Source organism: Pecten maximus, chromosome 4 (assembly GCF_902652985.1).
Source record: "Pecten maximus chromosome 4, xPecMax1.1, whole genome shotgun sequence".
In the NCBI taxonomy this organism is placed as follows: domain Eukaryota; kingdom Metazoa; phylum Mollusca; class Bivalvia; order Pectinida; family Pectinidae; genus Pecten; species Pecten maximus.
In genome coordinates, this window is record NC_047018.1 from 22,436,457 (window position 1) to 22,449,831 (window position 13,375).

General features: G+C 35.5%; 1 protein-coding gene across 4 annotated transcripts in view; it reads left to right on the forward strand.

The window, feature by feature from the left end:
* Positions 1-13,375, forward strand: part of LOC117325521 (phosphatase and actin regulator 1-like) — an 87,180-nt gene that overhangs the window by 26,657 nt on the left and 47,148 nt on the right. Inside the window, exon 1 of one of the 4 annotated variants that reach the window (XM_033881800.1) lies at positions 8,448-8,693. The exons of 2 other annotated variants lie outside the window; for them this stretch is intronic. In XM_033881800.1, the coding sequence (XP_033737691.1) occupies positions 8,639-8,693 (55 nt within the window). In that variant the 5' untranslated portion in view covers positions 8,448-8,638. Of the gene's footprint in view, positions 1-8,447; positions 8,694-11,811; positions 11,990-13,375 lie in introns of those variants that run through there. One more of the 4 variants, XM_033881799.1, reaches the window with a different exon arrangement.

Genomic DNA, 13,375 nt, shown 5'->3' on the forward strand with positions numbered 1-13,375 from the left:
AGGTTATCAAGCATTGGTTTAAGCAGAACACATCAGAGCAGTGATGTAATGTTCCTGGTAAAACTTTTCTGTTTCTCCGAAATAGATAATTTTGAGGCTGCTATGGTAATACATATATATGTTAAAGCAAACTGGGGATATACCTATTGTAGTGCCTTCTGTACAGCATTGTATATTTATTGGGTCATATACAGCATCTTACTGGTTCCTGTACAGTATCTTACTGGTTCATGTACAGTATCTTACTGGTTCCTGTACAGTATCTTACTGGTTCATGTACAGTATCTTACTGGTTCATGTACAGCATCTTACTGGTTCATGTACAGCATCTTACTGGTTCATGTACAGCATCTAATTGGTTCATATACAGCATCTAATTGGTTCATATACAGCATCTAATTGGTTCATATACAGTACCTTATTGGTTCATGACTTCATGTACAGTATCTTACTGGTTCCTGTACAGTATCTTACTGGTTCATGTACAGTATCTTACTGGTTCATGTACAGCATCTTACTGGTTCATGTACAGCATCTTACTGGTTCATGTACAGCATCTAATTGGTTCATATACAGCATCTAATTGGTTCATATACAGCATCTAATTGGTTCATATACAGTACCTTATTGGTTCATGACTTCATGTACAGTATCTTACTGGTTCGTGTACAGTATCTTACTGGTTCATGTACAGCATCTTACTGGTTCATGTACAGCATCTTACTGGTTCATGTACAGTATCTTACTGGTTCCTGTACAGCATCTTACTGGTTCATATACAGCATCTTACTGGTTCATATACAGCATCTAATTGGTTCATATACAGCATCTAATTGGTTCATATACAGTACCTTATTGGTTCATGACTTCATGTACAGTATCTTACTGGTTCGTGTACAGTATCTTACTGGTTCATGTACAGTATCTTACTGGTTCCTGTACAGCATCTTACAGGTTCATGTACAGCATCTTACTGGTTCATGTATTTTATCTTATTGGTTCATGTACAGTATCTTACTGGTTCATGTACAGCATCTTACTGGTTCATGTACAGCATCTTACTGGTTCATGTACAGTATCTTACTGGTTCCTGTACAGTATCTTACAGGTTCATGTACAGCATCTTACTGGTTCATGTATTTTATCTTACTGGTTCATGTACAGTATCTTACTGGTTCGTGTACAGTATCTTACTGGTTCATGTACAGCATCTTACTGGTTCCTGTACAGTATCTTACTGGTTCATGTACAGTATCTAACTGGTTCATGTACAGTATCTTACTGGTTCATGTACAGTATCTTACTGGTTCATGTACAGCATCTTACTGGTTCATGTACAGTATCTTACTGGTTCCTGTACAGTATCTTACAGGTTCATGTACAGCATCTTACTGGTTCATGTATTTTATCTTACTGGTTCATGTACAGTATCTTACTGGTTCGTGTACAGTATCTTACTGGTTCATGTACAGCATCTTACTGGTTCATGTACAGTATCTTACTGGTTCCTGTACAGCATCTTACAGGTTCATGTACAGCATCTTACTGGTTCATGTATTTTATCTTATTGGTTCCTGTACAGTATCTTACTGGTTCCTGTACAGCATCTTACAGGTTCATGTACAGCATCTTACTGGTTCATGTATTTTATCTTATTGGTTCATGTACAGTATCTTACTGGTTCCTGTATTTTATCTTATTGGTTCATATACAGTATCTTACTAGTTCATGTACAGTATCTTACTGGTTCATGTATTTTATCTTATTGGTTCATGTACAGCATCTTACTGGTTCATGTACAGTATCTTACTGGTTCATGTATTTTATCTTATTGGTTCATATACAGTATCTTACTGGTTCATGTACAGTATCTTACTGGTTCATGTATTTTATCTTATTGGTTCATATACAGTATCTTACTGGTTCATGTACAGTATCTTACTGGTTCATGTACAGCATCTTACTGGTTCATGTACAGCATCTTACTGGTTCATGTACAGCATCTTACTGGTTCATGTATTTTATCTTATTGGTTCATATACAGTATCTTACTGGTTCATGTACAGTATCTTACTGGTTCATGTACAGCATCTTACTGGTTCATGTACAGCATCTTACTGGTTCATGTACAGCATCTAATTGGTTCATATACAGCATCTAATTGGTTCATATACAGCATCTAATTGGTTCATATACAGTACCTTATTGGTTCATGACTTCATGTACAGTATCTTACTGGTTCGTGTACAGTATCTTACTGGTTCATGTACAGCATCTTACTGGTTCATGTACAGCATCTTACTGGTTCATGTACAGTATCTTACTGGTTCCTGTACAGCATCTTACTGGTTCATATACAGCATCTTACTGGTTCATATACAGCATCTAATTGGTTCATATACAGCATCTAATTGGTTCATATACAGTACCTTATTGGTTCATGACTTCATGTACAGTATCTTACTGGTTCGTGTACAGTATCTTACTGGTTCATGTACAGTATCTTACTGGTTCCTGTACAGCATCTTACAGGTTCATGTACAGCATCTTACTGGTTCATGTATTTTATCTTATTGGTTCATGTACAGTATCTTACTGGTTCATGTACAGCATCTTACTGGTTCATGTACAGCATCTTACTGGTTCATGTACAGTATCTTACTGGTTCCTGTACAGTATCTTACAGGTTCATGTACAGCATCTTACTGGTTCATGTATTTTATCTTACTGGTTCATGTACAGTATCTTACTGGTTCGTGTACAGTATCTTACTGGTTCATGTACAGCATCTTACTGGTTCCTGTACAGTATCTTACTGGTTCATGTACAGTATCTAACTGGTTCATGTACAGTATCTTACTGGTTCATGTACAGTATCTTACTGGTTCATGTACAGCATCTTACTGGTTCATGTACAGTATCTTACTGGTTCCTGTACAGTATCTTACAGGTTCATGTACAGCATCTTACTGGTTCATGTATTTTATCTTACTGGTTCATGTACAGTATCTTACTGGTTCGTGTACAGTATCTTACTGGTTCATGTACAGCATCTTACTGGTTCATGTACAGTATCTTACTGGTTCCTGTACAGCATCTTACAGGTTCATGTACAGCATCTTACTGGTTCATGTATTTTATCTTATTGGTTCCTGTACAGTATCTTACTGGTTCCTGTACAGCATCTTACAGGTTCATGTACAGCATCTTACTGGTTCATGTATTTTATCTTATTGGTTCATGTACAGTATCTTACTGGTTCCTGTATTTTATCTTATTGGTTCATATACAGTATCTTACTAGTTCATGTACAGTATCTTACTGGTTCATGTATTTTATCTTATTGGTTCATGTACAGCATCTTACTGGTTCATGTACAGTATCTTACTGGTTCATGTATTTTATCTTATTGGTTCATATACAGTATCTTACTGGTTCATGTACAGTATCTTACTGGTTCATGTATTTTATCTTATTGGTTCATATACAGTATCTTACTGGTTCATGTACAGTATCTTACTGGTTCATGTACAGCATCTTACTGGTTCATGTACAGCATCTTACTGGTTCATGTACAGCATCTTACTGGTTCATGTATTTTATCTTATTGGTTCATATACAGTATCTTACTGGTTCATGTACAGTATCTTACTGGTTCATGTACAGCATCTTACTGGTTCATGTACAGCATCTTACTGGTTCATGTACAGCATCTAATTGGTTCATATACAGCATCTAATTGGTTCATATACAGCATCTAATTGGTTCATATACAGTACCTTATTGGTTCATGACTTCATGTACAGTATCTTACTGGTTCGTGTACAGTATCTTACTGGTTCGTGTACAGTATCTTACTGGTTCATATACAGTATCTTACTGGTTCCTGTACAGTATCTTACTGGTTCATGTACAGTATCTTACTGGTTCCTGTACAGCATCTTACAGGTTCATGTACAGCATCTTACTGGTTCATGTATTTTATCTTATTGGTTCATATACAGCATCTAATTGGTTTATGTACATCATCTAACTGGTTCATGTACAGCATTGTATTGGTTCATATACATCATCTTATTGGTTCATGTACAGCATTTTATTGGTTCATGTACATCATCTTACTGGTTCATGTACAACATCTTATTGGTTCATGTACAGGCATGATAATGAATACTGAATATAATTTCTGTTATATATATACAATAAAATTGTTTTTATAAAGAATTCCATGGGACCCGAGGAAATGTCTTGTTACATCTGAAAGTCCTTATACAGTTCTGGAATATATGTAATTTTGAGCAGAATTCAGGACTTGTTTATCAGTTTCATTGTACTTTGTTCTCTCTATTTTCCTTACCCTGTATGATTTCATCTTTGTTTTTGATCTACATATGTTCCCTCATATTTGTAGAAGTTTTTTTTTCATCAATGTGATTTTGTCCTTGGACAGCTACGTGAAACCTACAAGGTTTACACTTTCCTGTGGATGGTTGTAATGAGGGAGGAAAAGACAGCTGTCAAAATGACACTGATCCCATTTCATTTACAGTCCTATGAACACAATTTCTTATTGTGGCATTAGTGTAGGAAGTTACGATGTAAATATATTGGTATGTGTACAGGTTTTAAGGTTAAAGCAAACAATGAGAATGGATATTGTATATAGATTCAATTGCACATGATGAAATCATGGCTGTGGTTTTCTTTGCCATGATGGAGGAGTTAAAGTGGTAATCAAGTGCTATTTTCTGTCATTGTTGGCCAGCTAAGATTGTGTTTGGCTCAATTTCTCAGAAAGTATAAGTACTACTACGGCAACCAAATTTGGTATGTAACTAAAATTAGGACAAAGATAGAGGATATGATAACAATGATCCGGTTCTTGATAAACACAAGACATTTTGGAGGTTTTTGAGAATTGGCAAGATATTATTAAAAATAGTCATTTTGACTAGAAATTTCTTAATAAGTTGTATTTAACTCAGTCACCCATGATCAGAAAGTGAAGTATTATGGAAACCTCATCAGTAGTTAGCTACAAAGGTCATGGGTTTACATGACTGAAAAAAAATCCATTTATTATTCATTGTTCTCATCACAGTTTTCCGAAAAATTTCTGCAGTAAAACTCTGATTCAAATTGAAGCCTGATCTTTGTCTAAATTACAGAAGCTTCTACCAATCTGTACCTCACCTCGTTAAAGATAACTGAGCTTTTGTGGTAGGCCGATCTGATCTAGACTGTATTGTTAGGTGTACATGTCTAATTACTGATACAGTAGGATGTTGTTTTAGAAAAAAAAAAGGGGGGGGGGGGAGGAAAGTGATGTTTAGAATCTGTTCTTTTGTGATTTTGGCATTGTTCCATCATCCTTGTGCAGTATTATACGGCTGTTGAAATTTTCCATGAATTTCATAATTGAAAATGAAACAGCAATGAAGTTCTTAAGTCCCTTCCCTACATGCTAGGAAATTTGATAAAAGATTTGTTGTTAACATAAGCCAGGAGATTGAAGATGAAAAGAAATCTAGTAAACCATCCCTAATTACTGATTTGGCATGTCAGTATACATATCATATTTGACCTAATTAGTGTCCCCATCCATTATATATATACTGGGTAGTTTGCTTCTAAATGACAGCATGATAACTCTAAGGCTGAATAGGTTTTGAGTATATGTGTAACAGCATACTTACTAGGCTAAATTTGGTTAGTGTATTTCTGTATGCTAACAATGCTAACATGGTTTGTGTATGGCAATGTGCTAACTATAATAACATGGTTTGTGTATTTCTGTATGCTAACAATGCTAACATGGTTTGTGTATGGCAATGTGCTAACTATAATAACATGGTTTGTGTATGGCAGTGTGCTAACTATGCTAACATGGTTTGTGTATAGCAGTGTGCTAACTATGCTGAATATGGTTTGTGTATGGTAGTGTGCTAACTGCTAAACATGGTTTGTGTATGGTAGTGCGCTAACTGCTAAACATGGTTTGTGTATGGCAATGTGCTAACTATGTTGAATATGGTTTGTGTATAGCAGTGTGCTAACTATACTTAATGTGGTTTGTGTATAGCAGTGTGCTAACTATGTTGAATATGGTTTGTGTATAGCAGTGTGCTAACTATGTTGAATATGGTTTGTATATAGCAGTGTGCTAACTATACTTAATGTGGTTTGTGTATAGCAGTGTGCTAACTATGTTGAATATGGTTTGTGTATAGCAGTGTGCTAACTATACTTAATGTGGTTTGTATAGACTTTGATACATTGATGTGGTATCACTAACAATCTCACCTTGACCTTTGACCTTATTCCTGATAACAAAGCCAGAATCACACTCTCTGATTTGTTTTCTGGCATTTCTCTCTGAGCTATTACTGGAGCTGATTGATAGAAAATTGCTGTAGACAAATAGACTTTGATTCCATGATAAGACTTGAGTAAATAAATGTTCTACTGATGTGTCTTAAACCATTACAGACATACCCTTGTATATTTACATTTGCTGATCAGAGCCAGACTCCATAGAGCATTGCCTATGAACTGTGCATCTGTGCATCTTCTAGTTAAGTTGCAGGGGAGATAACTAGTCATGACAGAGTCCTTTTCCTGTAAATAAGGACAAAAACTGCTGGACATGCATTGCATGTTTTGTTCTCCTCAATAAGGAAAAAAGGTCTGGTACAACCAATGTGTGTTGTCTCCATATGTAATAAAGATAATAAATTCTGGTATACATAGATAGAATAGCCAATTTGAGTGGTGGCATCCCCCCGATGGTGTACATAGATAGAATAGCCATTTTGAGTGGTGTCGTCCCCTGATGGTATACATAGATAGAATAGCCATTTTGAGTGGTGTCGTCCCCCTGATGGTATAATAGATAGAATAGCCATTTTGAGTGGTGTATGTCGTCCCCTGATGGTATACACAGATAGAATAGCCATTTTGAGTGGTGTCATCCCCCTGATTGTATACACAGATAGAATAGCCATTTTGAGTGGTGTATGTCGTCCCCTGATGGTATACACAGATCGAATAACCATTTTTGAGTGGTGTTGTCCCCTTGATGGTATACACAGATAGAATAGCCATTTTGAGTGGTGTATGTCGTCCCCTGATGGTATAGATAGATAGAATAGCCATTTTGAGTGGTGTATGTCGTCCCCTGATGGTATACACAGATAGAATAGCCATTTTGAGTGGTGTTGTCCCCTTGATGGTATACACAGATAGAATATCCATTTTGAGTGGTGTCGTCCCCCTGATGGTATACACAGATAGAATAGCCATTTTGAGTGATGTCGTCCCCCTGATTGTATACACAGATAGAATAGCCATTTTGAGTGGTGTCATCCCCCTGATGGTATACATAGATAGAATAGCCATTTTGAGTGATGTCGTCCCCCTGATGGTATACATAGATAGAATAGCCATTTTGAGTGGTGTCGTCCCCCTGATGGTATACATAGATAGAATAGCCATTTTGAGTGGTGTATGTCGTCCCCTGATGGTATACACAGATAGAAGAGCCATTTTTGAGTGGTGTCGTCCCCCTGATTGTATACACAGATAGAATAGCCATTTTGAGTGGTGTATGTCGTCCCCCTGATGGTATACACAGATAGAATAGCCATTTTGAGTGGTGTCGTCCCCCTGATGGTATACATAGATAGAATAGCCAATTTGAGTGGTGTCGTCCCCCTGATGGTATACATAGATAGAATAGCCATTTTGAGTGGTGTCGTCCCCCTGATGGTATACACAGATAGAATAGGCAATTTCAGTCTAACTATGATGTTCTTATGGTCATATAAGTAATGGTATTTACCCGTTTACACAAATTCTATACCTTAAGTTAACTCAGCATTGAAGATATCGCAATAAAAGGACGTGATATTTCAATATTTAGCTGATCATTTAGTTTTCAACCATTTTTGTTGCCATGGAAACAGATAAACATTTCAGACATTTTTTCTGCTAGCATGCCTTGAAATGCAGTTAAGGCTTATAGACATGGTGTTTGTTAATTAGTATAATTATACCACTTCTCTAATGATGTAATTACAATGTGGCACTGTGTCATGTATCTAGTCAGTGTGTTAAACTGACCTTGTGGCACCCTGTTATACCACCTCTGAGGTGCTGAAGGATACCAGACTGGGTCAGCCTTTAGGAGACAAGTAATTAGTTTATCTTCAATAAAAGTCAATGCATCACTCCCTAGGGGTCACCTGACTCACCAGCTCTCTTGAGAAATTTATGTAATCTTACTGGCCACTGGTCAGTAACTGGTGTGGATGTCTAATTTCATTAATGACCTGCAGAGGTCATTTGTTTCCTGAAGGTGCTATGTGTGTAAGGTCAGTTACAAGGCGACAACAACACTGACCGGTGAGTGCCCTACAGCATGTATAAATCGGTATATATTTTGTGTAAGGAATATATGGTGTCAAGTAGTGGATGTAGTGCTTTCTTCCTGGTTTCTTATATTTTGTTGTTCAAGTGAATGTGACAATGGATTTATGCATGTTTATGCAGATACACTGTGTTTTTAAGGACTTTGTGCCTAAGATTTCACCTGAGATGTAAGATTATGAAGTGAATCTTGTGTTAAATATCACACAAGATGAGTGGAACTCTCCTCGCTATTGGTCGGCGTACTTGGTTTATCCTCCGTAAAGGTTTGTTTTATAGTTATTCTGGACCTAGCATTATTGATAATCTCTGAATTGTTAATGTACATATTTGTTCTTTGAAGAAATAATTCTTATTCCAACATTTGATAATTTCCTTCTTGATAATATGAATCATTTTGTTAATGAGATTCATAACCAGCTTTATTGAGGTCTTTTGCCAACTTTATTGAGATTTCTAACCAACTTTATTTAGAATTATAACCCGTTTAATTGAGGGTTTTTTTCCCCAACTTTATCAAGGTCTTTTGCCAACTTTATTGAGATATAACACCATTTATTGTACAGTAAAAACAGTCAATAAAGACAAATTAAGGGAGTAGAGAAAAGTGGCCTTTATAGGCAGGTGGCCTATATATAGATTCATCTAATCATGCATTGGAACCCAAAGGTGTGGCCTTTGTACACAAGTTATTTGTTACATAAGAGGTAGTCATAAGGACAGGTTTGAATGTATACAAATATTTCTATAAAGGTCACCTGTCTATATAGAATACTTCCTTTGTGTTGACCTTTATAGACAAGTTATTTGTTACATAAGAGGTAGCCATAAGGACAGATTTGAATGTATACAAATATTTATATATATATAAAAAGGTCACCTATCTATAGAGACCACTTTTCTCTGCTCCCTGGAGTGGCCTTTATGGACAGGTTTGATTGTATATGCAGACTATAACTGACGGTGGCTTGGTAAACACAACTTATCTGTGTTTGTTTAGTACAAATGTCAATTTATTTATTAGCAATCTGGACCTGGGACACATCAGTCCACAACAAACTATCGATCTTATTTGTTCTGCTAGATAAACACACAACATTGTACCTTGGGTAAAATGGACTTGGTCCAGATTGTAGCCTTATTTTTATAAGCCCCCACAGATACTGCCAGGTAACATATATAGGTGTATCCTCCAGTCAATCTGTAGATCTGTCATTATCAATATGTGTCATTCTTCTCTGTATCATTTTAAATACTGACAAATTCAAACTGTCTTTAGAGAGGTGGAAGTAAAGTCGGGTGGCCTTTAAACCATCCCTACCTGAATCCTCTGATAATCATATCACCATCAGTGGGTAAATGCTGGAGATAAAATTGTGTGTTCAATTTGTATAAATCTTAGTAATTCATTTTACCTGATAATACATTGTACCTATGTAAGGATCAACTGTTATTTTTCAGGAGAATTTTTTATTTAATAATGACCTAACATCATGGTAATTAACTTCAATATTTACTCTTCAAGTGTAACCTGGGATAGATGTTAATTTCTGACCACAGTGAAGTGTTGCTAGATAATAATACTATGATAATTAATTCATGGATATTAATCAACTTTGATTTTGTTTAAGTGTGTCATTTAATAGACCAAGTAATATTTCCTGGTTGGACTGACTGTAAGTCCTTTGCTGTATAATGTGTTATATATACAGTGTATATATATATAGCCTTTTTGTGGTCATAACTCCTTCCAGTATAATTATAATTTACCAACTTGGAATAAAATGTCAATTTTTCAGGGAATATACAATTTTCTGACATTGCTGTGTGTATACAGAGAACATGGTATACATATATATTTCTACCATGTTTGCTATGCAATGCCAGTTTTGATTGGTTTAAAACCTTGTATTATTTTCCAATAATACACGCTCGTGTCAATAATACACGCTCGTGAGTCATGGGTGTCACCCATCATTAATATGGTTACTGTAGCCGAGTGGGCTAATGGGTTAGTCGTTCATTATTTTTTTTATCACGACACGAGTTCGAATCCTACGAAGGCCGCTTTTTTTTTCATCCCTTTTTTTTTAATTTTAAAAAATCAATGCCATATGATAGATGTTCTTGATTGTAGTACTGTAGTGCATGTAAAGAAATATATACTTTATCAACAAAAAATGCAATACTAAAAAAAAAAAATTACAAGGTTTTCCCGAGGTTTCTTTGCCGTTTTTCTATTAGGAAGAGGTAGATCTCAGAACTAAACAGTACATGGTAGAATAGAAATAATCAACTTTGACTCGTGTATTGTTGCAGGATATACAACGAGGACTAGGATATTTTGCAATTTAATTAATAACGAAGGCCGCCTTCGTATTAATTTAATTGCAAAATATCCTAGTCCTCGTTGTATATCCTGCAACAATACACGAATCATCGTTAATTATTTCTTAAATATATCATGTAAAATCTATACGTGTGTCATGGTTATATGCTATAATTAATAATCAGCTAAAAAAAATGTATATTTCTAGATTGAATAATCAATTAGTTTCTTGTACTGTCACTCAAAAAGATCCTTCCAAGTGTAATTTGACCATTAAATATGTACTATAATATATCTCTATGAAGCTGTCAGTCTCACAATGTATAGACGTTTATGTAATTATCATTTTATACTCAATGGGATGGAAACAATTGAGTAATTATGATTAAGTCTGTGTGTAGGTGTATATCACACCTACATACATATACAGCTCTATACATTGAATTAAAATGAAATCAGATTGAATAGAAATAGGGCTGCTGGTCACTCTCTTAAGAATCTTGAATTATAAAGCTGAAAAAAATCCTTTGGATATATCTGACTCTAAGTTCAAAACTGGGGGGGGGAATTAAGGAAATTTATCAGAATTCATCTTGAGAATTCGTACAAAAACTACTATAAGGGGTTGATAAGTTGAATGAATGAGGTTGTGTTTCTTCACTAACGATAAGTTGTACAGTACTATATTTATATAATTGATATATGATACTTCTCTGTTCTTCCTTATATTCTTTTCATTTTGTCAGTTTATCTAGATCTGCTATTCTATTTAAAAAATGCAACTCCGTATTCACACTTCAAATTATTTACCTGCCTTACGCAAAATTTCTATTACTCCATTGAAGGTATTTAAGATATTTTTTCAATGTGCATGACTTGCAGGTGTAGATGTACTGTTATATGAAAGGATCTTTTCAATATGTGGTAGGATGTGGTATAATTGAAGTAAAGGGAAATCACTTAACCAGCTGGTAATGCTGTTGTCATATTATAGCATTAAGGTCTCCTTCTGACACCTGACCACCGCCATGTACAGTATTAAACCTATTACTGGCCGCCATGGATTTTCCCTGTGCCTTGAAGGATTGAGTAATTAATTATAGGTTTATAACTCGGGCCATGTGTGGCCTTATCCATGACACTAGAGCATGGCTGTTCTCTTGGACTATTTATTACATAAAGCCGACAGCTATCAACTGTCCATTGATGATCAACGGGACAAAAGCAATCTAGGTAAGGCATTATGAACCTCTGGTACAGGTAAATCTTACCACGTTCACAGGTCGTTGTACAAGCACTGGTTCTGTAAATGGAGAAACAGGATAGTGTCAATAGCCTTTTCCATTATCTTTTTATTATGGACTGTTCAACAACATTGATATAAAAATAACAAAGTAATGATTTGGACAAGTGTTTTGACAGATACTTATTACTGGGCAATATATCACAGAAAGTTAAGGGTGTATGTTACATATGTGTCAGTAGTGTGTGTCATAATCATGACCATATAAACTGTATGTGTTTAGCCTGATTTGAAGACTGGCCAGCACAGCCTATAAGGATTGTATATTTATGAAGAGATTATAAGGGTCTTGCTAGGTCAGACCTCGGCTCTACGTTATTATACCTATGGTCGGAAATTACACTACTTTTACAAAGACACTTTATATGATATGACTTCTTAAACTACTGAAATATAACCCTTACCCAGATTCTTAAACTGAAGTATCAAACACAAATGTTTGACCTCTTTTGTCTGCTGTGTGTCTGCTGGGTTTTAAATATCTATAACCATCAAACCTGTAGTCATGATATATTTGGTTTCTAGCTAATGTTAGGATAGAGAGCTTTTCAGTTGTGTAAATAAAGGAATTCTAATGCAAGATCGTAAGTCAGAATTGTTCAAAGCATGAATAATAGCATATTACTATATGACCTGTAGCTTATTGAAGAGTTGACCAAAAAATAGTCTTATAAATAACCTTGACCCAGATTTCTACCAATAGCAGTTCTAGCATTCAGTTCAGGTGACCATTGTGTAGACCTGTCAGGAAGAAATATAAATCAAAATATGTTTCCACAATTTATAGTTTACTATACTTTGCTCTCTCACCATTTCTCTGTCATGCTTCATTGCTTTCTGTCACCATTTTCCCTCTGTCATGCTTCATTGCTTTCTGTCACCATTTTCCCTCTGTCATGCTTCATTGCTTTGCTCTTCTTCATCTTCCATATGTATTATGATGAAATTATACAAGTATTCCAGACACGATCACCTGGAACATGAACACTGATACCTGGCCTGTTTGTATTTATTCTGAACCATGCAGACTGCCTTTACCCTAACATTCAACTCTATACTTGATTCAAGTATCAGTTCCCAATGTGTGTGCTATCAGGGTTAAGCATCTGTGACCATGGTAAGGTTATGTTGCAGTTTCTCCTGACCCACACATGTTAACCCTATACAAAGTAGAGTCTGATTTACTGATAACGTACAGAGAGGAAATGAAAAGTTTTTTCTAGTTGAAGGTTATAAGAATTTAAAGATATTTAACCCTACTGAGTAATAGCAGCTGATTTAGAACAACGGTGATATAAGTATAGTGTTTGGGTACG